At 46.8% G+C, this 24851-nt stretch overlaps 1 protein-coding gene across 1 annotated transcript in view; it reads left to right on the top strand.

The window, feature by feature from the left end:
• FAM178B (family with sequence similarity 178 member B) overlaps positions 1-24851 on the top strand; it is a 2784983-nt gene that overhangs the window by 2232393 nt on the left and 527739 nt on the right. Inside the window, exons 14-15 of the mRNA XM_086943356.1 lie at positions 19265-19441; positions 19561-19658. Coding sequence (XP_086799482.1) covers positions 19265-19441; positions 19561-19658 — 275 coding nt within the window. The remainder of the gene's footprint in view (positions 1-19264; positions 19442-19560; positions 19659-24851) is intronic.

Below are 24851 nucleotides of genomic sequence, written 5' to 3'. Positions count from 1 at the left end.
TCACCCGGACTTTTTGCTTTTGTTTCACTGGTTTACGACTTTCTCGGGCTGCGGGCCTGCTAATCAGACCCACCGCCTAGCTGTTCTCTCTCTAAATTGATGCCTGTACCTTAGGTGCATTACCCAATTGGAACTGGGCCACCCTGTCAGACCCTGTAACTCAGGGCATCGGTGTACCCAGGGCCTACCAGTGGCTGAAGCATGTATTATGCCACCCCTGGATGGCCATCTAAATCTGACACAACTGGCTGCACGACAGCTGGGGCAACGTAGCGTACCCGCTCGTTGCTTTAGGTATAGTAGCCCTATATCTAACCACACAATGGACACCCAAGTTCCTATCAGACACTCCTATGGCAGGCCTTGACAATCCTGAAGGCAGAGTGCTTGGAATCGTGTGAATTGGGTTCTGGCCCGAGCCGAGCCCGGTTGCAGCTGGCGGAACCAAGACCCAATGGCTGTTCCATGATAACGCGTGCCATATCGGTAACTTCGGTATTGCGTTATCCAGACATGACAAGTAAGGTGTCATACGAATCGGGATGCTACCCCCTCACCAATTCTGGCGACGAGGTTCGCATTCCGCCCTTCTAGAGGGACACGACATGTATGTAACTGTGAACCCCGGTTAAAGTTAACTAAAGCCTCAGCTCCACAAAATGGATGCTGCCACCACAGACACGAGTCTGACCTCCTGCTGCTGGGAGTCCTCCCAGCGAGGAGAGCTTGGACAAAGGGTTTCCTGTCAAGGGTGGTGTTCGCACCGTCCCAGACAGGGTTTGTGTATTCTGGGTAGGTAGGGCTTTGCGAGAAGGTGACTGCGGAGTGGCACCCCGGTGCTCACTACGCATCTGCCGGTCAGAACCAGTTCCAGGGGCGCCAGCCCCTGACCTGGGGACAGTCCGGCAGGGGAGAGGGGTGTAACTACCCCCCTTCCTGGTCCCACCCTTAGGGCAGGACCTAGTCATGTACCCACCCCTTTATTTAGGATAAAGGCCGGAGCGGGGACCCTTCCAAATTAGATCATCTTTGAATCAAGAATACTTTCTACGAAAGGACTTCGAGACTCTTCTCAAGATTTCTCCCTTGTGGCTAAGGAGTAGTCACCCTGCACCAGCGGGCACCATCTAAGAACTCTGCGGTTTGCTGCAAGTCCTTCCTCAAGGAATCCGACAGCCCAGCTCGACGAGAACCGGCTTCCCTGGCACCTCTGACCTCTACCCACGTCATCAGCTTAGCTGTGATCTGTGGGTGCGACGAGACCTCGAGGGACCGGCCAGCAACAAAACCTGCACGCTTTCTTAATCAGCACGACCATCGAAGCAATTCTCTGGTGAGTGCTCTGGGGTCCGAGAAACCCCGACCCTGAGCCGCTCCAGCACAGAAGTGCAGTCTCCCAGCATCTCCACGATCTGCGTGGGGCCCTTCTGCTCGCTGCTCAGTACGTTGTCTGGTCACTAGCCGCTGGCTTGTGCCCTTCTTTGACGACACCCGATAACCAACGCTGCTGGTCTGGTTGCTCCAGACTGGCCTTTGCTTCCATCTTTGAGGGGAGCCCCCCGGACCCTCCCGGTCCACTCAAGACGCCATTTTAGGCCCACCACGTGGCCCTGAAATCTGCCAAGGCTTGTTGCCCCAATCCTGGGCCCAGCGACGCCGACAGCATCAACCTTCGTGGGACAGCTCGCACCTCCATCCTGGTCGCCGACAACGCCTCCTGGTCCGTGAGACTGCAGAGCCTAGCGTCGCCCACTCACCTAGTCGAGGTGACGGCCAACCGGTGCCTTCCTGGTACCCTCTGACTACTGGCTAGTAGTACGAACTTGGTCCCCTCTGCTTTCAGGTATCACCGATCTCTGATCCAGGCTTGGATCTCTACGAACTATTCAGCACTGGTCGCCGGCCAGCAACTCCTTTTCTTCCGGCTCCTGGCTCGTCAGCGAAGACCCCGACGCCTGTAAGACTTGTGCAGCCGCAGCCCTCGTGGCTAGGTAACCTCGGCATTTCGGTGCCTGCATAGCCTCCTTACTCTAGGGTCCCGAGTCCCTCGCTTCCGACTTGCCTTATCGGGTCCGCCCGAGACCACTAAACTTCCCGTGTCCCCGGACACTTGTTTAAATTGTGCACTTGAAGTATTCTCCCAAGAGTTTTGGTTTGTGCTTAGTACCCTGTCCTCATAAAGAGTCCAGGGCTGTTGTGATTCTTAATAAATATTCTGTTTATTTTCATAACACTTGTGTGGTGTCCTTTCACTTGGGGTTCAAGGGGTATGTGATGGTATAACAGCTGGCTTAACATGCCCTCTAGAGTTTAGCCCGAAGACTGCTCGTATCCACGCTACTAGGATAGCTGGTCTAAGGTTGACTTACAACCAATCACCATAAGGGTCGTTGGAACGATACATAGCGGTCTCTAGAATAGCGAACGTTGCATATCGGGCCAACTTCTCACAGTAGCGACTACAGCTTTCTGATGGGTACATCTGCCAGTGGATTCCTCACCTTGTGAATTTCCCCCTGCGTCAGCAACGTTCGGAAAATTCTTTTGTAGCAAGACGGCGTGGACGACGTCACAGGAGCACGACATCGCGCGCGACTCCGACTGATGTCACTGATTCCTTATTAGGTCTACGTTGGCGTGATGACATCAGTTCCCTTTTTTCCGCATCGCCGTCGCTATCGGTTTCTTGGGATCTTCTGTTGTACAGATAGTAACTTTGTTACTGTTGTGGACTTCTGTTTCTGTATCTGTTTAGTGTTGCTGTCTTCCGTCGAGATGTCATAGAAGAAGACAGGATTTAAACCATGCGATTCATGTGGGAAGATGATGTCCATTACTGATCCTCATGGTGGCTGTCTATGGTGTCTGGGTTCGGATCACGACGTCAAGGGTTGTCGATCCTGTTAAAAAATGAACCCAAAGGCTCTTCGGGAACGGGAGGTGAAACTTCTTGTTGTCAAAATAAAGGGTAAGGATACCAAGAGAAGTTCGAGGTCAAGATAGAGACGCTCGAGGTCGAAGTCAAAGTCGAGGTTGAGGTCCCGATCGAGGTCGGCTTCGAAAGTCGGCTTCGGGTCATGCTTCTGGTTCATCTAAAAAGAAGCATAAGAGAAAGAAGCACAGTTCGAGACACCATTCCAGCAGGGAGTCGGACTCGAAAAAGAAGTCATCTTCTCGAAGACATCGTAAGGACATGATATCTCCCTCTCCAGTTCGTAATCCTGAAGGTGAGGCCACGCCGTTACAGTCTCGGGAAGCTACACGACTCCGGCATTGAATCCGTCTCCGGATCCGTATCAGTCTTCGGTGGATGATGAGGGAGAAGAAGTTCCTCAGGGCTCGACGACTCCGGTACATCATCCCGAGGAACAAGAGGAACCGAATCCGGTGTAGCCTCCTCAGGAGCAGCCGGTAGATTCGTACCCTCAATTACCTGGTCCTGGTCAGGACCCATCACATTTTCTAAACACCATGTGTGGCGTTTATGCGAGAGCAGTGTACCTCCATTGACTTATAATCTAGGTGTGCCACAAGCTTATGCTCCGGCTCCTTTCCTGTTGTTTATGCCGACGCCGACTTCACCATGGCATCTCTCGGCGCCACCGAGGTCATCGACTCCGTACACGGCTTCACCGGCTCCGGAACGACCTTGAGATCCTAATCGAAGTACGACGCCAGCTCCAGCTCCTCATTCGGAAGTGGCTCCAGCTCCTCATTCAAGGCCGGCTCTGGCTCCGTCGGAGTCGTTACAGGATCTGACGACGTCGGTTCGGATGGAGTGGTCGAGGTGTAGGGCGCAGTGCCTTTTGGAGGAAAGAAATTATGGAGAAGCTGAGATTGAAGATGGCGAGCTTCAGGATCAAGAGGATTATTTTGAAGAGTTGCATGATGCAAGTGGTCTGGAACTTTCACCAGAATGGGAGTTGCCCACGGTATCTGATGATCCTTCTAGGGATGTGGCACCTTACCATGTGGTAATTAAGAAGGCTGCGGAGCTCTTGAATTTGACTTTGCCATCTGTGGAGTACAAGTCAAACATCCTTACTGAAGTTCTCCATTCTCCATCCTCGGTGGTTGAGCCAACTCTTCCATTTACTGAGGCTCTTACTGATCCCATATTGGAGGTATGGAATAGACCTCTTACTGCTCCTGCAGTGTCAAAGACAGTTGCAAGACGCTATAGAGTCGCGCCTGGAGATCCTGAATTCTTGTCCACTCATCCTTTGCCAGAGAGTTTGGTGGTTCAGGCTGCTTGCTCGAAAAGATCTGCAGGTGGTTTTCCCCACGTTCCTGGACATAAAGACTCTAAGAAGCAAGATCAAAATGAGAAGAAAGTGTTTTCGTCAGGCAGTATGGCCCTAAAGTCGACTAATGCTACTTGTTTGCTAGGCAGATATGTCCATGTTTTGATGGATACAGTGAAACAGCTATCTCCTAAGCTTCCTGAGGAGGATAGAAAGAACTTTAATGAAGTGATATCTGACACGCAGGCTGCAGCTCGGCAGGTCATACAAAGTGGTATGGACACAGCAGATTCGGTCGTTAGGATCATGGGGTCTTCGATCGCCACCAGAAGAGCTGCTTGGCTAAAGACTTCTGAGTTTTCTGCCGATGTTCAGGCTGCTCTGATGGATTTGCCTTTTGATGGCACAGGCCTTTTCGGGAAGAAAGCTGATGCTGCTTTGGAAAAGTTTAAGGATAGCAGAGCAACGGCAAGATCTTTGGGTTTGCAGACTAGAGGCTTTGTCTCCAAAAGGTACAAGGGTTTTGGAAGGTCTACTTTTCGTACCTTTAAGCAGACCCAGTAGCAACAGCAGCAACAAAATCCTTTGTACAGGTCCTACAGAGGCAGACAAAGGGGTCGTTCACGTGGACGTCAAGCCTCCTCCTCCTCCACTTCCTCCTCTTCTACCCATCCCCCTCCTACAATAGCAAAGCAGCCCTAGATCCGCCATTCTGGATCATGCGGGTCCTGTGGGGGGTCGGCTTACTTATTTTCTACGGGATTGGGAATCGGTTACATCAGATCTTTGGGTTGTCAATCTCCTAGAGAAAGGGTATGCTCTTCCCTTTCGGGAATTTCCCCCAAATTATCCTCCTTGCCAAGGCTTTTGCTCGGAGGACCACCTGTTGCTCCTTCAGGAAGAAGTAAAAGCACTGTTCAAAAAGGGTGAGATAGAGGTGGTTCCGAAGCAGGAAAGGGGTCAGGGATGCTACTCCCGGTATTTCCTGATTTCCAAGAAGGATGGCAGACTTTGTCCAATCCTGGATCTCAGGATCTTGAACTTTTACCTAAAGCAGGAGAAGTTCAAGATGCTCACTCTTGCGCAGGTTCTTCAAGCGCTGATGGAAGAAGACTAAAGGGTGTCGATCGACTTACAGGATGCTTATTTCCTATACCCATTCTGAAGTCGCACAGAAAGTATCTCCGCTTCACGGTGGGATCGCAGCACTACCAGTTTGCGGTTCTACCGTTTGGTCTTACTACTGCGCCTCGAGTCTTCACCAAGCTGATGGCTGTGGTGGCTGCACATCTCAGAAGGTCAGGGATTCCAGTATTCCCTTATCTAGATGATTGGCTGATCAAAGCAGAATCCCCAGAGATAGTTCTCCATCATCTGCAAGAGACAACTCAGTTGTTGCACAGGTTGGGTTTTACGATAAATGTACCCAAATCTCACCTCGTGCCCTCCCAGCGCAACCTGTTCACAACTGTGTGTTGTGCATTCCCTCCACCTCAAAGGATTCACAACATTCAGGAAATGATTCCTTTATTTTACAATGGAGCGGTTGTTCCAGTCCTGAAGGTCCTTCGTCTGCTCGGTCTAATGGCTTCTTGCATTCTGTTGGTCAAACATGCACGCTGGCACATGAGGGCACTCCAGTGGTGCCTCCGCAGGCAGTGGTATCAACACCAAGGGGATCTCAGGGAGTCAGTGAGGATCTCCAGAGAAGCTGCGACAGATCTGTCTTGGTGGGGAGTGGAAGGCAATCTGTCTCAAGGAAAGCCTTTTCAAACTCCTCCATCGGTGGCCACAGTGATAACGGATGCATCCACTCTAGGGTGGGGTGCTCATCTGGGGGATCTGGAGGTCAAGGGTCTTTGGTCTCCAGAGGAAAGGTTTCTTCACATCAACCTTTTGGAATTGCGGTCAATACGTTTGGCACTCAAGGCCTTCCTCCCCTCCCTTCGCGGTCGGTCGGTTCAAGTCCTGATGGAACACACCACCGCGATGTGGTATGTCAACAAACAGGGAGGAGTGGGGTAGCAGTGTCTCTGAAGAGAGGCTCTGCGTCTCTGGTCCTGGGTTCAGGGCCATCAGATTTGTCTAGTGGCAAATCATCTGGCTGGAGTACTGAACGTTCGTGCAGATAGTCTCAGTCGGCAGTTTTCAGCCGATCACGAGTGGAAGCTTCATCCAGAGGTAGTTCGTCATGTCTTTCGGACATGGGGACCTCCTCAGGTGGACCTGTTTGCCACTCACAAGAACGCTCACTGCCCGTCATTCTGCAGTCTCCAGTTTCCGATGCAAGGAGCGTTGGGGGATGCGTTTCACTTGAGTTGGGGCTCACGACTCCTTTACGCATTTCCTCCCATACCCTTGATTCCTCAGGTTCTGAGGAAGATTCGTCAAGACCGGGCCCAAGTTATATTGATCGCCCCGGACTGGCCAAGAAGGGTGTGCTACACAGATCTTCTCCACCTCTCCTCGTGTCCTCCGCTCCATCTCCCTCTCAGGGCAGACCTCCTCTCTCAGATGGAGGGGCAGGTTCTATACCCCCACCTCCAGACCTTACACCTTCATGCCTGGAGATTGAACGGGGCAACCTGAATTCCTTTCCTCTCCCACCTGATGTGGTGGATGTAATCTTATCGGCCAGGCGTGACTCCACCAAGTTCATCTATTCTTATAGGTGGTCTAAATTTGTATCCTGGTGTGGGGAGAATACTGTTGATCCTTTGAGAGCTTGATTGTCAGAAATACTTCAATTTGCTCTTTCATTGGCACAGCAAGGATTTGCTGTAGCTACTGTAAAAGGTTATCTATCAGCTTTATCGGCTTTTATCTGTTTACCGGATCAAACATCTTTGTTTAAATCTCCTGTTGTATTGAGATTTTTAAAGGGTTTAACAAATAAGTTTCCTCCTACTCCCTTTATTGTGCCTCAATGGAACTTGAACCTAGTTCTTACATATTTAATGGGTTCTCCATTTGAACCTTTACACAGGTGTCCTTTGAGACTTTTGTCTTTTAAGACTGTTTTTCTTGTCGCAATTACCTCGGCAAGGAGGGTAAGTGAGCTTCAAGCTCTTAGCTCAAAGCCCCCATTCTTGACCATTCATGCTGAACAAATGGTTCTTAGGACCAGGAATGCTTTTCTGCCTAAGGTGGTTACTCCATTCTATTTAGGACAGACAATTACCCTTCCTATCTTCTATCCTCCCCCTCACCCTTCCAAGGAGGAGGAGCGTCTTCACCGTCTGGACCCCAAGAGGGCGGTGAGCTTTTATCTTGATAGAACAAAAGACTATCGAGTGGATGACCAGGTCTTTGTTGGATTTGCTGGCTGCAAGAAAGGAAGAGCTGTGCACAAGCGCACACTCTCAAGATGGATCATACTATGCATCAAGATCTGCTACGCCCTGGCTGGTAAGTAACCTCCAGAGGGTATAAGGGCTCATTCTACTAGTGCAAAGTCATCAACATCTGCTTTGTCTAGGGGTGTTCCTGTTGAGGACATTTGTAGAGCAGCAACATGGGACTCCCTCCACACTTTTGCAAAGCATTACTGCTTGGATAGCGAGATGAGGAGGGATGGCTATTTTGCGCGCTCTGTCCTTCAAGATTTTCTGGTATAGAGGAGTGGACACCCTCCTCTGGGAGTGGGGACTGCTGTGGGAATCTATTCACAAGGTGAGGAATCCACTGGCAGATGTATCCATCAGAAGAATAAGTTACTTACCTTCGATCACTCTTTTTCTGGTCTATACATTATCTGCCTGTGGATTCCTCACATGCCCACCTGCCTCCCCGTTGTCCATTCTTCTATATCAAAATTTATGGCAATGTTTAAATGCATTTATGTGTTGATATATATATATTTGTTATAAATGGTGTTTTTCATGCATTGTCTACACATTATGTGTGTATTTTTGGATATTATGTACTGGGCACATTGTATATGTATATGTCTACTGTCATTGGTCCGTCCGGGTGCCTCGAAGGCACGGAAAAAAGGGCGGAACTGATGTCATCACGCCGACGTAGGCCTAATAAGGAGTCAGTGACGTCAGTCGGAGTCGCGCGCAATGCCGGGCTCCTGTGACGTCGTCCACGCCGGCGTGCTACAAAAGAATTTTCCGAACGTTGCTGACGCAGGGATATATTCACACGGTGAGGAATCCACAGGCAGATACTGTATCCACCAGAAAAAGCGTTACCGAAGGTAAGTAACTTGTTCTTCAGGTCTCTAGGAGGAGTGGCATTGCTGCGCAGACAAGGGGTGGTTAAGGGCTAAGGCATTTAGACCGGAGGTCCAGAATAAAATCTTGGATCTTCCGTTCAACGGCGAAGACGTATTCGGCAAGCACGTGGATGACACGCTGCAGAGTTTCAAGAAAGACACTGATACTGCTAAAGCTTTCGGAACTCTGCAATACAGAAAGTTTTCTTTTCGTGGCTCTAAGGGTAGAGGCCAAACATCATACAGAGGAGGATATCAGCAGGGGAGATATTCTTCTTATACCTCCACTACTCAGCCCTACCATCAGCAGTACACACAGCGACAATCAGGGGGTTATACCAAATCTGCTCCAAGAGGTAAAGGAGGTCATCTGGGTAAAGACAACGCCGACGACAATGACAACCTTCGAATGCTGATCACACCGGATACACTGGGATCGTATGTTCCTCTGGGTGGAAAGATTACCCGGTTTCTTCACAATTGGCAAATAATAACCTTGGACCGATGAGTCCTCAACATTATTCGATTCGGCCACACTCTAGAATTTCTTCAGACACCCCCTCGTATGCCACCGATGCATCACAAGGCCAATTATTTGCATCATTCCGGAAGGAGGTTTGGACAATGCTCTGGAATAAAGCAATAGAACCGGTACCGAAATCTCAAAAAGAAGAAGGATTTTCTATAGTCAGGAAAAACATCCTACAATGGCTTCCTATTTCTGGATCTCAGATCCCTAAATACCTATCTCAAAAAACAGTCATTCCAGATGATTTCTCTACAGGACATCCTTCTACTTTTAAACCCGGGGGATCATATGACCATCTTAGACTTACAAGATGCGTACTTTCTTATTCCAATCCATCCGTCACACAGACAGTACTTTCGTTTCATGGTGGCCGTGGAACATTACCAATTCAGAGTACTGCCTTTTGGCCTCAAATCAGCTCCAAGAGTGTTCACGAAATGCCTGGCTCCAGTGGCGGCTTTTTTAAGGAAACAAAAGCATCAGGTATTTCCTTACCTAGACGACTGGTTAGTCAAGGCACCAACAGAAGCACTAGCCAGAGCGTCAACAATGGCGTGCATAGACTTGTTCACCAAGCTGGGATTGACTCTACACGAGAAAAAATAATTTTTTCAACCAAGGAAACAGATCACTTTTCTAGGAGCAATCTTAGACACAGAAAAAAACAAAGCATTCCCCTCCAACGAAAGACAGCTAAAAATAGTGTCCCACTTCCAGAGGTTTCTAAAAAGAAAGTATCTTTCAGTACGCAGATACAAATCATTACTGGGAATAATGTCATCTTGCATCCCCCTCGTGCCGTACTGCAGATTAACAATGCGGCCATTGCAAGAGCAGCTCGACCTCCAATGGCGTCAAGCACAAGGATCCTTCGAGGGCGTGGTGCAAGTAACACCGGTCATGCTGCAGGCAGCAGCGTGGTGGACACAACAACAAAATGTTTCTCAAGGACTCTCATTCCTCACAGCTCCAGCCCCATTGTTAGTGACTACAGATGCATCCCTAGAAGGATGGTTCAGCTGTCGATGAAAGTTGCAAGAGCAGCAACTGCACATAAACTTGCTGGAGATCAGAGCAGTGCGCCTCGCATTGCTGGCTTTCCGACCACGAATCAGAGGTTCGTCAGTGTTGATAAGAACAGACACCACGACTGCGATGCATTACTTAAACAAACAGGGAGGCACGAGATCTCTCTCCCTTTCTCAGGAAGCGCATAACATATGGGAATGGGCTCTACAGCAAGGAATATACCTGTCTGCAGAACACCTACCAGGGAATCAGAACACCAAAGCAGATTCTCTCAGCAAACTAAAAACCTCCTGCCATGAGTGGGAGTTGGACCAGGAAGTCCTGGACAGCATTTTTCGGACATGGGGGAAACCAACGGTGGACCTCTTCACCACAAGGGAGAACAAGAAATGCCGGTTCTTCGCAAGCTGGCTTCCCCAGTGGGAATCCTGGGGGAATGCGTTATCGATGGCATGGTCCGACGTCTTTGCCTACGCTTTTACCCCGATTCCCCTCCTGCCAAGGGTCCTGAGGAAGATAAAGAAGATAAAGAAGGAACTGTGCAGGCTGATCCTGATAACCCCATGGTACCCCAGATAACACTGGTTTGCGGAGTTTCTGCTGCTGTCGGAAGCGCAGCCTATTCGCCTCCAGCTGATACCATCACTTCTGACAATGTCCCAGGGACAAGTGCTTCATCCGGACCCGCACTCCTTGCACTTAGGAGCCTTTCTCCTGTGCACTGTGAGTTCCAACATCTGAATATTTCGCAGGAGTGCAGAAACATCCTGTCGAAGGCTAGGGCAGAGAGCACAAACAAAACTACAGAATGAAGTGGAAGAGGTTTTGTCTCTGGTGTCAACGGAATGGCACCCATCCTCTGGCGGCGGCACCTCATGAAATCATACCATACATCTTGCTATTAGCCAAGTCTGGATTAGCTCACGCTTCTTTAAAGGTGCATTTAGCGACAATATCCCGATACAGGAGATCTGCATCAGGCCCTTCCTTATGGTCAGCTCGGATCATCAAGCAGTTTATGAAGGGATTATTCAGGGTTTTTCCTCCAATAAAACCTCCACCACCGCTCTAGAATCTCAACATAGTATTGTCTCATTTGATGAAACAACCTTTCGAACCCATACACAGAGCAGACCTTAAATTCCTATCTTGTAAAGTGGCACTTCTCCTCGCCCTAACTTCAGCTAGGAGGGTAGGAGAGCTACAAGCTCTCACAATTCCAGACCCTTTTTTACAGTTCGAAGAGGACAGAATGATTCTAAGGACTAATCCTAGATTTATTCCTAAAGTGTCTACTGACTTCCATTTGAATGAGCCATTGGTGTTGAAGCATTTCTTTCCTCAACCAACAATAGCGGCGGAAAGAGTCTTACATTCATTAGACGTTCAAAGATGTCTCAAGTTCTATCTTAAAGAAACCAAAGGTTTTCGAAAATCTTCACAGCTTTTTGTCACCTTCAGTGTGCCCAGGAAGGGTTTTCCATTATCAAAACACGGAATCGCCAGATGGATTTCCAGTGCAATTGTTTACTGTCATCAAGCTGCTGGGAAGCCCCTGAACACACGAGTTCATGCCCATTCAACGAGAGCAGTGTCCACGTCCACTGCGTTATTTGCAGGAGTGCCTATACAGGATATCTGCAGAGCAGCGACCTGGGCATCTACGCACTCATTTACCAAGCACTACTGCTTGGAAGCAGCCGCAGAGACGGAAGCGGCGGTGGGAGAAGAGGTGCTGAGAAATATCATCCAGTAACAGTGAGCCTTTTTCTGCTCAATACCAACTGCGCCTTCTTTGGGGGATTCATCGCTTCTTCCCGGGGCACGACCTTAAAACCCTGGTCCAATCGCTGGTCCTCTCCAGACTGGACTACTGCAATTCTCTTCTTACTGGCCTCCCCAAATCCCTCCTGTCCCCCCTTAAGTCTGTTCTCCATTCAGCAGCTCGTTTCATTTATGGGGCCAATAGAAGCGACCACATCACACCCATGTTATCCACCCTCCGTTGGCTTCCCATCGAGGCAACATCTATCTACAAGACTGGCTGCATCACCCACAAAGCCTTGCACTCCTCCTCTCCTTGTTACCTGGCGAATAAACTGAAACTCTATGGAGGCTCTAGATCATCATGAAATGCGGAAAATCTACTGCTTGAACCTCCCACTTTCAAGAAGGAAAGATCGATGGCCCATTCCTTTTCAGGCAACTCAGTGAGAATCTGGAACTCACTTCCGCCTCAGCTCCGGACCATCTCCTCCTCCCAGGCCTTCAAAACTGACCTCAAAGTTCTCCTCCTTCAAAGACACTTCCAAATTTAATTCATGTTATCTGAAGGAAGACCTTTTATTATAGAACATTTCTATTCTCCATGACTATGGAAGTGCCTTCCCAGTGTGTTCTTGTGGTTTGAGAGTCTGCCATTTATTGCAGTATTACCCTTTTACCTGTGTTTGGTACTCTTTTGTAACATGCACACGTCACTTTTCTCTTGTAAAACACTGTTTGCTACCTCTTACATTTTGTTTGCTTTCGATACTTGCACAAGTGCCAACATTGCCTACGTAACGTTTGTTCTTGTGTTTGAGTGTCCTCCATTTATTGCAGTATTATACCGCTACTTGTACTTTGTACTCTTTTGTAACCTGCACACATGTCACTTTTTCCTCCTGTAATGCACCGTTTGCTACCTCTTGTATTTTGTTTGCTTACGATTGTGACTTTTGCCTCATGTAATGTAACGTTTGCTTTTGTAATTTGTTCACTTGTAATGTTCTCATGTATCAGTTCTGTTCCTATTGTGAAGCGCTCTGACACCTTCGTGTAAAGTCTGTGCTATATGAAAACGTATAAATAAATAAATAAATAAATTCATGATATTGTACTAAGCTTTGTAATGTACAAGCTGTGTTGCAAAATGATGAAATGTAAGGAACAGATGTGCTATGTGATGTTACTGCTCACTATTCTAATTCAGGCATGTGAATCTATGAAAATTTCAATACTGGAGTAGGAAAACAAGTTACTTACCTTAAACTGTAGTTCTCCAGTATTGGAAGCTTTCATAGATTCATCTGCACCCACCCTCCTCCCCTGAGAGGCTCACCTTGGATTCGGCACGACAAGTGTTTGGTATGCACAAGTGCGTGAAAATCTGAGGGGCAAGAGGTTCTCTCAGGAGTGTTCTAGAGGGTGAGGACAGCTGATTGATTCAGGGAAAGTTTTGGGCCTTTTTACATAACAAAGGCAATGGGTTGCAAAAGGGAAATGGGCCTAGGCCTCTTTTCAGTTTGCTATACTGCTATGCATTGCTTTTTTATGTACCGGAGACTCTGGTCTTGACGACAGGGAATAATTCAGGCATGTGAATCTATGAAAGCTTCCAATACTGGCGAACTATAGTTACAGGTAAGTAACTTGTTTTCTTCTGTGCCATAGCAAGGAGACGGACACAGTGTGGATTTTTTTGCCTAAAAAACAAACATTTCCTATGGATGTTATTCATGTCTTTTTGAAATTTGTGGGGAAACTGGTAAACAACACAAGGGAGAACCCAGAAAGCTAGAGATTTCTGAAAATATGACAAAAGAAAACAATGGGTTATTTGTGTAGATTGTTTAAGTATTTTCCAAATAAACTATTTGTTGATATAAAAAGTTTGTGATTGCAAGTGGAAAACAAATTAGCAGCAACATTTTCACCTATAACATTTTGCATAGACAATTGATCCACTAATAAATGTACTATTATTTCTCTTAAGGTGTTGCCATGTATAGTGTTTGTAGTTTGTTCAGATAACAGCCCATGAGACCCAAAGTAAACAATTGAGCTGTGGGGTACAATGTACTGACCATGCATCACTTGAGAAAGAAAACTCGTTAGTAATGCAAATTGGGAGTGAATAAAAACTCTATATTTTTTTTAATGTCCCCAAAAATCGGAGATTAGTTATACTGCTTCATTTGAATCACTCTGAATTCAAAATTGCCTATCATGCCTGTAATTCTAAGGACGATTTTTGCAAATAGTATTTGTAAGAAATTGGGTTGTTTGTTCAGAGGGGTGAAAGACACACTCAAGCAACAACCCCAATCCTTCGTCAGGGAGACCTACAAAAGACCCTGACCCCAGCAAGTATTAGTAAGACTTGATTAGCTTATTGGAATGTAGTTGGGATCATTCAAAACCTAGGAAATTAACAGTGGCATAAACTCTGGCATCCCCTTGAGATCATCTGCTTTCAAGAAACCTGGACTGAGGAGCCCGTTTTTGTGTCAGGTTACCGATCCTTTTATACAGCCGCAGTTGACTCTTCGTCGGGCAGATCAAAGAGGGGGGGGGGGGGGCGGGGGGTACTAACTTTAATATCCAACACTTTCCCCCTGCAAGTAAGGATGGTAGGATCCCAGAACAAACACTTTAACTTGCTTTTATTAGAAGTCATAGATGACAGTCCCTGGCTTTTACTTAACTTCTATAACAATGAAACGGGTAGCCGTAGGAAGTTAGTAGTGGAGGAACTAAGGGCCATATGTAGGTAATCTCTATTTACCTATTCTTAAATACCAAATTTTACTGATTCGGTATTTAAGAATAGGTAAATAGTATGTAGGTAATTATTCGGTAAATTTTACCGAATCAGTAAAATTCGGTATTACCGATTCGGTATTTACCGAATCAGTAATTCCCATGGCGGCCCATAGGAATGAATGGGAAGCCATTCACCATTACTGATTCGGTAAATACCAAATCTGTAATAGGGGGAACACATTCAAGGGTGGCAGGGTGTCACATTGACACCCTGTTGCACCCCTGAATCGTGCATGTGTGCACATGTGGCACATACAAACCCCTAAGGGCATGTATGTCTGCCACATGGCACTTTTAAAAAAACACAAAATTGCTTTTTTAAAGGTTTTCGATATTTACCACCAACTTGTAGTTGGTGGTAAATAATGAATCCTTGAATGCGAAATGCACTCACTTGAGTGCTAACTACATTAAGGATTCGGTAATTTACCGATTCAGTATTTTAAGAATTCGGTAATTTACCGATTCCTTAAATACCGATTCTGTAAATTACCGAATCCTGAAATCCAGCCACCTACATCTCTAATCCCTAAATACCGGTTGGTAACGGCCGAAATTCGGTAATTTCGGCTGTTACCGACCGGTATTGGGCTACCTACATATGGCCCCTAATGGAGAAGTGGATAAAGGGAATTCTTCTACAAAAAAAGGGATCTCTTAATATCATTCTGGTGGGGGATTTTAATGCTCACCTTTGTAAGTATAAAGAGGGTAGGGTGTGCAGCCTTACAGACCTACAGGGCAATCCCCTTCTCCACTTCACACATTATGACTATGGTGATAGCCTTAACTAACTCCTATGTACAAGAGACTTGGGAATATCAAAAAATATTGAAGGAGGTACCATAGAGAAAACATTTAGGAGGGTAGTCTACCATTGACTTCATTTTAGTTTCCTCGACAATTAGTGGGAACGTTGCCCATATTCAGACCACCTTTACTTGTTACAGTGATCATGCAACTGTATTCAGTTATCTAAACATCCCCTACAAGCAGAATAAACATCAACAGATAGTTGGAAGCATCGTTTTAACAAGGAACAAAGGATATCAACTTAAGTGGGTTCAGGTGGTTCAACGGAATCTGGCACAAGCACTTATAGCACAAGTAAGGGATAAAATCTCACTATGTCTATCGGCGGAGTCTGCTCCGGCTCTACTAGTAATGCAGTTTAGGGACTTGGTGGGGAAATTAAAAGAAGCGCTCACATGCCCCAATTGTTCGAAGGGTATAATGCTGCCCAGAGGCTGGTTCAACTCATCTTGCTCGCAAGCCAGAAGAGCACTTGCTAACGCCCTAAAATCCCAGCTGAGAGATCCTCCCCAGATAAGTAGGTTACGTAGAGACTACGAGTTCGCCAGAAGGGAAAGAGTGAAGGAAATTAGGATTAAAGCCTGGGATGATCTCCAGCAAGCTGCAAATTCGGATAGCAGCAGCGACTTCTGGAAAGTAATTAATGTACCCTATTTTAAAGACCCTAAAGACCCATCCCTGGATGTTAACATAAGTGAGGACGACTGGATAGGTTATTTTGAAGGTATATTTAGCTGTGAAACCCCTCCGCCTCCCCGCATTCTGTCACTAAACACCATCGGCAAGGTACTTTGGATGAAGTCATAAAAGGGCTGGAGGCTTGTTTCCCTGCGAAGGCAATGGGGCCAGATGGGGGGCCGATTGACCTCTTTCAAGATAATTATGAGCTGAGCGCCCCTGTACTAACCAATTTATTCAATAGTTTATTGATCGGGGGACCCGTACCATCCTGGAAGCACAGCATAATAATCCCGATCTATAAGAAAGGACACAGAAGTAGCCCAAAGAACTACAGACCCATCTCCCTACTGGATACCACGGCCAAACTCATGGGTCGAATCTTACAAGCTAGACTGGAGGACTGGGCCCAGGAACACAAATCGTGATACAGGCCCAATATGGTTTCCAGAGGGGGAAGAGGACTGTCGATCAATGCCTCAACCTCTCACTGTGCATTGATAAATACACCAAAGGTAAAGGCGGGAAGATCTACATGGCCTTTATGGACCTGACAGCGGCCTTTGATTGTGTATTCCATCATAGGCTATGGACCATGATTGAAGAGATGGGGATTGATCTACCAATACTACTTTTCATCCGCCAGCTATATGCCAATGCCACCGCATGTGTTAGATATGGCCCAGACGGGGAATGCTCATGCCCATTTAAAATTGAGAGAGGAGTCAGACAGGGCTGCATGCTCGCCCCTTCTCTTTTTTCCATCTATACAAATGGGGTTGGGGCCTCCCTGACTGACTCCACTCAGGACATGCCCATTTTTGATAGCACCCCTCTCCCAGTATTGGCATATGCTGACGATGCTGTGCTAATCGTCAGGACTGGGGTAGCCCTGCAAGGCATGTTAACAACGTATGCCTCATTCATGGCCTCACTAAACCTAAGGTGAATGAGTCAAAATCGTTTATCATTATAGCGGGATTACCCGGAGATTCGAACCCCCCTTGTTTTGACCTGGGACCAAAGAAAATCTAAGTAGTTGAATCCTTTCCATACCTGGGTCTACTATTCATGCTCCATCCTGAAACGAGCATCAGGATGGGGTCAGGGCAACTGCTAAATGACAGCAGCAGGGAGGAGAGTGGGTTCTTTGTGCACTTTTCAAAGTGCGCATGTCCCTTTGGTAGGCCGTCTGGCGATGGCCAGCCACACATGAGCACTTTGAAACTTCTAACCCAGCTGTCTTAACACAGCTGGGCTAAAGTAAGTGCAGGGTTCCACTGTCCTAGGGAGCAGCGGGTAAGGCCACTCTCTCCAATCAGGGTACTGCTGTCACAGCATGAGAGTAGCGCCAGGATTGGTGCCTGCACTGCAGTCATCCAGTACCTGAGACGAGTTCTGGAGCGGAGGACGTCGGTTCAAGCAAGTGTTGTTTTTTATATTAATTTTTGCACACCCACCACCCAGCCAGCCAGCCACCACTGTGCTGGACTTGGGGAAAGCCACAAGTTCAGGCCAACCGGGATGGAGCACTGGGCGGATACAGGGACCAGATTAGTCCTTCTGAAGAGCTACAATCTCAATTCTGGCGCAAAGAGTTCTGTTCGCATTGAAGGAGGCTGCGAGGAGAAGGCTTTCTGTGTGAAGAGCTGGTCGGCCATTGAGGACGTTGGTTGCTGTAGCACAAATAGCCGGTCGTTGCTGGAGTTTCTTGTTGGTTGATCACTGTGGACGGTCACTGTCAGTGCAAAACACAGATTTCACATTGCCAGTCGTCATAGACGGTCACTGTTGGCACGAAGAGAAGAAGCCTCATGTTGCTGGTCATCGCAGGGGGCAGAGTTTCAGCTTGTGGTTGCACAGAGCCCAAAAATAAGGTTTTTCACCTTTTTCTTGAGAAGAAGTGTTCACAGATGCTAGTCATGGTCCAGGAAATGGTGTGCACTTCATGGGGATGAGGACTCACTCCATCAGAGGCCAGTATCAGGGTTTTGGCAGGTCCAGACAGGTTCAGTTGGTGTTGGTCAGTAGGGCAGTGCAGGGAGGCCTCTGGAAGCTTGCTGTGTCCCTCTAGTTCACACAGGATGTTAGCTAACTCACCCTTGGAGTCACTCACTAAGGGTAGCCTGGGATCAATTCAAGCACGACCAATCTACCTTCTTCAAGCAGCAAGGCAGTCCTTCATGCAGCAGGGCAGTCCTTCTGGTGGAAGGGCAGACTTTCTTCTGAATCTTCCACAGGTCCAAGAATGTTCTGATGAGTGGTTCTGAAGGACCTATTTTTAGACCCGCTTCCAGTCTTTATGTGGGGGAATTCCCTACCAGACCCCCAAAACTGGTTCTGGTTATTCTCCCACATCCCCTGGTTCTGACTACAAAAGCAGGTGTCTCCTACGAGTCGACTCTGAACTACCAATAACTTGCAGACACTTTCAGAGTAGTTCACTACCTTGAGTTAATTTTTAGATAAGTAGAGGGTCACATTTTCATTTTGAAGTTTTAGGGAAGACTGTGTTTATTTTACTTTAATATCATTAAGCTGCCGATAGCAGGGCCTCATAATGAGCAGTGCTCAGATTTATGACCCAGGCTGTAAGTGGATCTTGGGGTGTCTGGTAACAGTGCGCGAGTTGCTTGGTCTTCAGTAGTTCATGATGTTTTTCACTGATCAGAAGTAGCTCTCACTACTGAAAAGGTTGAGGGCTCTGGTACAGACAGTATATCAGAATTATTTAAGGAATACACAGTCAGCATTCAGCCAACTGACACCAACCTGAAACAAACCATTAACTTCCCCACTCAACATACTCGCCCCCTTACCCGGACAGTTGGCATTATCACAAGTTTAACGTATCTCACAACTGTTCCTTACCACTCCCCCCATTACCATTGCCACTTCTCAGTATGATGGTGCCCACTTACTCCACTCTAGGACACTATTCCCCTTGACGACTCAGATAAGCGGCCCAGCCACCTTTTATTTTGGTTCCTGTGTGCAGTCTTAAACTTAACCTTTCAGCCATTACAAAGCGCGTTTTGATCCTGGGTAGATTTGGGGAGAGAGGAAGGAAACTTCTTGCTAGTTTAAGCCTTGAGAGCAAGTGGATTTGTTATACTAGTGTCTGATGTTTGGTGTTTCTTCTGTCCATATTTTCCTGCTTAGTTCCTGACACTGTGCGGTGTTGCCCGGCCCCTGTGGTACTCGGACTGCGAGCTGCTGTGCCTAGTCAGCATGCTGTCCAAGATCAGCCTAGACCAAGGCCTGAGGAGTCAGCCCAAAGAAGACCTGCGACAGCTGTTAGCTGCCCTGTTGAACAATATCAGGAGCTGGGATAGAAAGGTAATTCCCTAAACCATCAACGGCACCACCTCCTGGGACTCTGAAGGTAAGATCACAAGATGATGAGTGGACTAAATGGCTTCCTAACATATGGCCTCTATTCTCATTTGGTTTTCTAGCTACCAGAACTCTCTGCATCTCTGAGCCAACTCACGCAGCATCACCATAACCTCCTGAGCATCGTACAGAACATTCCCGACATCACTTCCCGTGGCAGGTAGGTCCCACACTGTAAACGGCAAGTCTTGTAGATCTCACTCAAAGAATCTTTGAATCCTTCCACAAACATCTGTGATAGGTATGTCTCACTTGGGACAGGTAGGTCTGGCTCATTCATTATTCCATCCCCACCATAACTGTTTCCTGACATCATCTCTTGTGCTCCGGAAATATTCCTCATGCACTCTCTGATCACCACAGTCTAAGCACTGCACTTACAGTGCTGACCTGGAAGCTCTTGCAAGGTAGGTCTCACACATGCAGTTAATTAGGCTTCATGCATGTACTAAATACTAGGGGGTAGCTGTTCCTAAGGTCAAAAGGGAATTACAACCTTGTTTTGGTTGAGAGAGAGATATATGAGAGTGGTCAGTCTCAATTGATTATGAAGAGTGATGGGGCGATCCCTCCTTTTGGATATAGTGCCTTCACACCCCTTTTGTCATTGTACAGCTTGGCGTAGAGGCACTGTGCTATTCATTTGCTTAAATACTTTGCTAGAGAAAGAGACATTTGTGGGAAGCAGATTCAGAGTGCCGCCGGTGTTGTAAGGCATTCTAGACAGGAGCTGCTCTCCACATAACAGTTCTCTGTTTCTTTTTTGCCTAATTTATGAAGCACTCTAAGTCTGAAAGGGTATTGTTTTGACTTAAACGGGGTGCTCGCTTGTGCCTGGACAAAGCTAAACCTTTCTGAAGTACTATAATGATAGAGAAACATGTGTCAGGGGTTGCTTTTGTTCATTCCATGTTGTCTTGGATAGTATTTTGACAATCCAAAGCTGTAATACTGTGACTGGAGGGGTAAAAGGCTATTGTCATTTTATAGTTCTGCGTAGAGGCACTGTGCTAATCCTATGCTTAAATACTTTGCTAGAGAAATGGACATTTGAGGTAAGCAGATTCAGAGTGTTGCTGGTGCTGTAGGGTGTTCTATACAGGAGCTGCTCTCGACCTAAATGTGGGTACTACCAAGAGTTCTCTGTTTCTTTTTTGCCTAATTTATGCAGCACTTGAAGTCTGAAAGAGTAGTGCTTTGACCTATACTTGGTGCTCGCTTGTGTCTGGACAAAGCTAAACCTTTCTGAAGAACTGTAATGATAGAGAAACACGTGTCAGGGGTTGCTTTGGTTCATTCCATGTTGGCTTGGATGGTATTTTGCTAATCCAAAGCTGTAATATTGTGCCTGAAGTGGTAAAAGGCTTTTGTCATTTACCAGCTCGGCGTAGAGTCGCTGTGCTAATCCTATGCTTAAATACTTTGCTAGAAAAACAGAAATTTGAGGTGAGCAGATTCAGAGTGTCGCTGGTGTTGTAGTGTACTCTGTACAGGAGCTGCTCTCCACCTAAACTTGGGTACTACCCAGAGTTCTCTTCTTCTTTTTTGCATAATTTATGCAGCACTCTAAGCCTGGAAGGGTATTGTTTTGACCTATACTGAGTGCTTCCTTGTGTCTGGACAAAACTAAACCTCTCTGAAGAGCTATAATGATAGTTACACATGTGTCAGCGGTTGCTTTTGTTAATTCCAGGTTGGCTTGGATGTTATTTTGCCAATCCAAAGCTGTAATACTGCGCCTGGAGTGGTAAATGGCTTTTGTTATTTTACTGCTCGGCGTAGGTGGCACTGTACTAATCCTATGCTTTAAGATTTTGCTGTAGAAATGGCAAAAGATGTCTATTTCTAGCTTGGCGTGGATTGCATGGTGCCAATCCTATGCTTAAAACATTTGCTAGAAAAGCAGACATTTGAGGTGAGCAGATTTAGAGTGTCACTAGTGTTGTAGGGTGCTCTTTACAGGAGTTGCTCTCCGCCTAAACATGGGAACTACATAGAGTTCTCTGTTTTTTTTTGCATAATTTATACGGCACTTCAAGCCTAAATTGTGTGTGTGTGTATATATATATATATATATATATATATATATAAATATATATATATATATATATATATATAATATAATTTCTAGCAATCAGCTTAAAACAGCAATGCTAGGTTACGCACTTTATTTGCACTTTTTGCACAATTTTGCTTAAATTTGCACATTGATAAGGAGCCTCCAATATGTAAGATCAAATTAGAGGAGATTTGAATTTATTCTGACAACAAATTAGTATTTTGTACTATTTATACATTTAAATTATATACACTAATTTGCCTGTGGCAGTGTATAATATTGTGGAAATGCCAAATATGATAATGAATGCCTAAAGTATAAGGCACTTTGTTGTAAATAGGGGTATATGCAGACCTAGTATTTTCTTTATGTCTATGCATTTTAAAACCATGTGACACTTATTGGGTATCTATTTTAAGCAAGATCTCGCGTTCATGAGTTTACATGTGATTAAGGCCAGCTTGGCTGGCCGAAACGCATAATGGCAGGTTGTGGGAGCACAGTAAGCAGTTGAAAATAAAGAACAACTAATATCACTACAACTGGAGTTCGTGTATTTCTCCATCGCCGGCCGGAGGTTGGCAAAACTTTGGACTTAGTATATATATATATATATATATATATATATATATATATATATATATATATATATATATATATATATATATATATATATATATATATATATATATATATATATATATATATATATAATTCTCCTCCTGCTTCTCCACGCTGCTCGCACGGCACGCAGAACACAAGGACCACCTATATATCCTGAGACAACGAGAATCAAAGCACATATGGCTGAGATACCCGCCACCCCCTCTCAACACAATCATCCCCAAGAATTGGGAAACCGGAAACAGTTCTTGAACTTTTGGAAGGCGGGAAGGGAGTGACCCTTCCCGGACGTATTTATTAAAATATGAAACAAAATTAAAACATTAAAATAACAGTTTCATATTATGTACAATTTCATTTCCACATTACGATGTTTGGCTAACCTTAACAGATCTCTAATACAAAGGTTCTCCTAGCCGAACTAACATCCTACAAAACATTTGACTTGAAATTGTACATCCTAACGTTAAGGGCCAACGGCAAGGTCGTAACCGGTGTCAGATCCCTAAACCAGAAATACCCCCTTCACTTGTGAGAGGAGCGACCGCACAGAGGCGTACCTCAAGTGCATCTACCAATTTCCCTTTGTACTTGACGGGGGCCCCAATAAACTCGACGCCATTTAACGGTCGTTCGAGGACTCGTGTGAGGTGTCTAAAAGGTAGCGTAAACCCCCTCCCGCACCCCACACAACTTACCCATCTGCCGTCGCAGATGTCCTGGCCCCGGGAAATTCCCCAGGAGGGGCCGTAGCCCCTCCTATCCAGGAAGGGGCCTTGACCACCTTTCCTTTCCTTCCGGCGGCCTCTCCTTAGACAGGACCGCCTCCCCGTTGAAGGGCCAATTGGCCACCTCCCCCGCGCGCTCCCATCCGTAATGGGTGACGCCCCCTCATAGGGATCTTCGAATTACTGCTCATCGATCATGACCTTACCGCCCGACCAAACTAAATACGACAGTTCTACCTAAGTCACTAAGATTACAGAGCAAACATCACTTATTACCAAGCGTAACTACTGATCATTCAAATTACTCTATTTGCAAAACATACTGAAAACAACCAATCTTTATTGCATCTTTAAGAAATTTCACGACAATCATCACAACCTGTAAGAAAACAGAGAAAACAAAAAAGGTACTACGTCAACTGTATTTACAACGAATCGCTGTCCTCAGGGGCTGGTGGGTGGGTCAAAATTGGCTCTTCGTTCCGTCTCGAGCTCACGTGCAGCGGGGAGGTGCAGCTTCAGAGCACAGGAACAAGAGGATGCTTTCTTGGCTTCCGCTCCTTTTATCCGTCTTCAGGGCGGGCGTAAACCCGCCCCCGCCTGCCTCCGAGGGCGTGGCCGGCCGCGTCGGTGTCTAGGCCAGCCCACTCTAGGGCGGGAAAAAGGCGCGCCCCGGCTACGCCGCTTCGGGCATACCAGCCGAGACTCGCCTCCCGCCCAAGATGGCTTCCCGGGGGGATCGTGGTACTCCACCATACGTTCGGGGGGACCGAATGGTCGCCCCTTTCCATATGGCTGAGATACCCGCCACCCCCTCTCAACACAATCATCCCCAAGAATTGGGAAACTGGAAACAGTTCTTGAACTTTTGGAAGGCGGGAAGGGAGTGACCCTTCCCGGCCGTATTTATTAAAATATGAAACAAAATTAAAACATTAAAATAACAGTTTCATATTATGTACAATTTCATTTCCACATTACGATGTTTGGCTAACCTTAACAGATCTCTAATACAAAGGTTCTCCTAGCCGAACTAACATCCTACAAAACATTTGACTTGAAATTGTACATCCTAACGTTAAGGGCCAACGGCAAGGTCGTAACCGGTGTCAGATCCCTAAACCAGAAATACCCCCTTCACTTGTGAGAGGAGCGACCGCACAGAGGCGTACCTCAAGTGCATCTACCAATTTCCCTTTGTACTTGACGGGGGCCCCAATAAACTCGACGCCATTTAACGGTCGTTCGAGGACTCGTGTGAGGTGTCTAAAAGGTAGCGTAAACCCCCTCCCGCACCCCACACAACTTACCCATCTGCCGTCGCAGATGTCCTGGCCCCGGGAAATTCCCCAGGAGGGGCCGTAGCCCCTCCTATCCAGGAAGGGGCCTTGACCACCTTTCCTTTCCTTCCGGCGGCCTCTCCTTAGACAGGACCGCCTCCCCGTTGAGGGGCCAATTGGCCACCTCCCCCGCGCGCTCCCATCCATAATGGGTGACGCCCCCTCATAGGGATCTTCGAATTACTGCTCACCGATCATGACCTTACCGCCACAGGCCGGATAGTTGACCGGCTATCCGGACCCCCCACAAAACACTCCTACCTAAAGGTCATGCTGTAAACTCCTTAACCATGCTATGAAGTCTCCTATGAGTAACTCGTTCCCCACCCGGGACAAATGAACACCGTCCCCCAAATACATACTGTCCCCTTTGATACAACCATGCGAAACAGAATGCAGTGTATTTGAACGAAACAATCTACTCACTTTGTTATTTATCTTCCTTACTGACTGATTCAATGCAGTAACCGAAATAGCCCCCCGCCACACTTTCCGTGGGATCATATGGGACCATGCAATTGTGCACCCTGGAACACTCCTTGCCAACCAACTTACTGTGGAAAGCATTGCCTCAAGAAGAAGTCGTCTACCAGTGGCCACCA

The sequence above is a fragment of the Lissotriton vulgaris genome, chromosome 11, assembly GCF_964263255.1.
Source record: "Lissotriton vulgaris chromosome 11, aLisVul1.2, whole genome shotgun sequence".
Classification (NCBI taxonomy): Eukaryota; Metazoa; Chordata; class Amphibia; order Caudata; family Salamandridae; genus Lissotriton; species Lissotriton vulgaris.
This window is presented reverse-complemented; position numbering and strand designations above follow the sequence as displayed.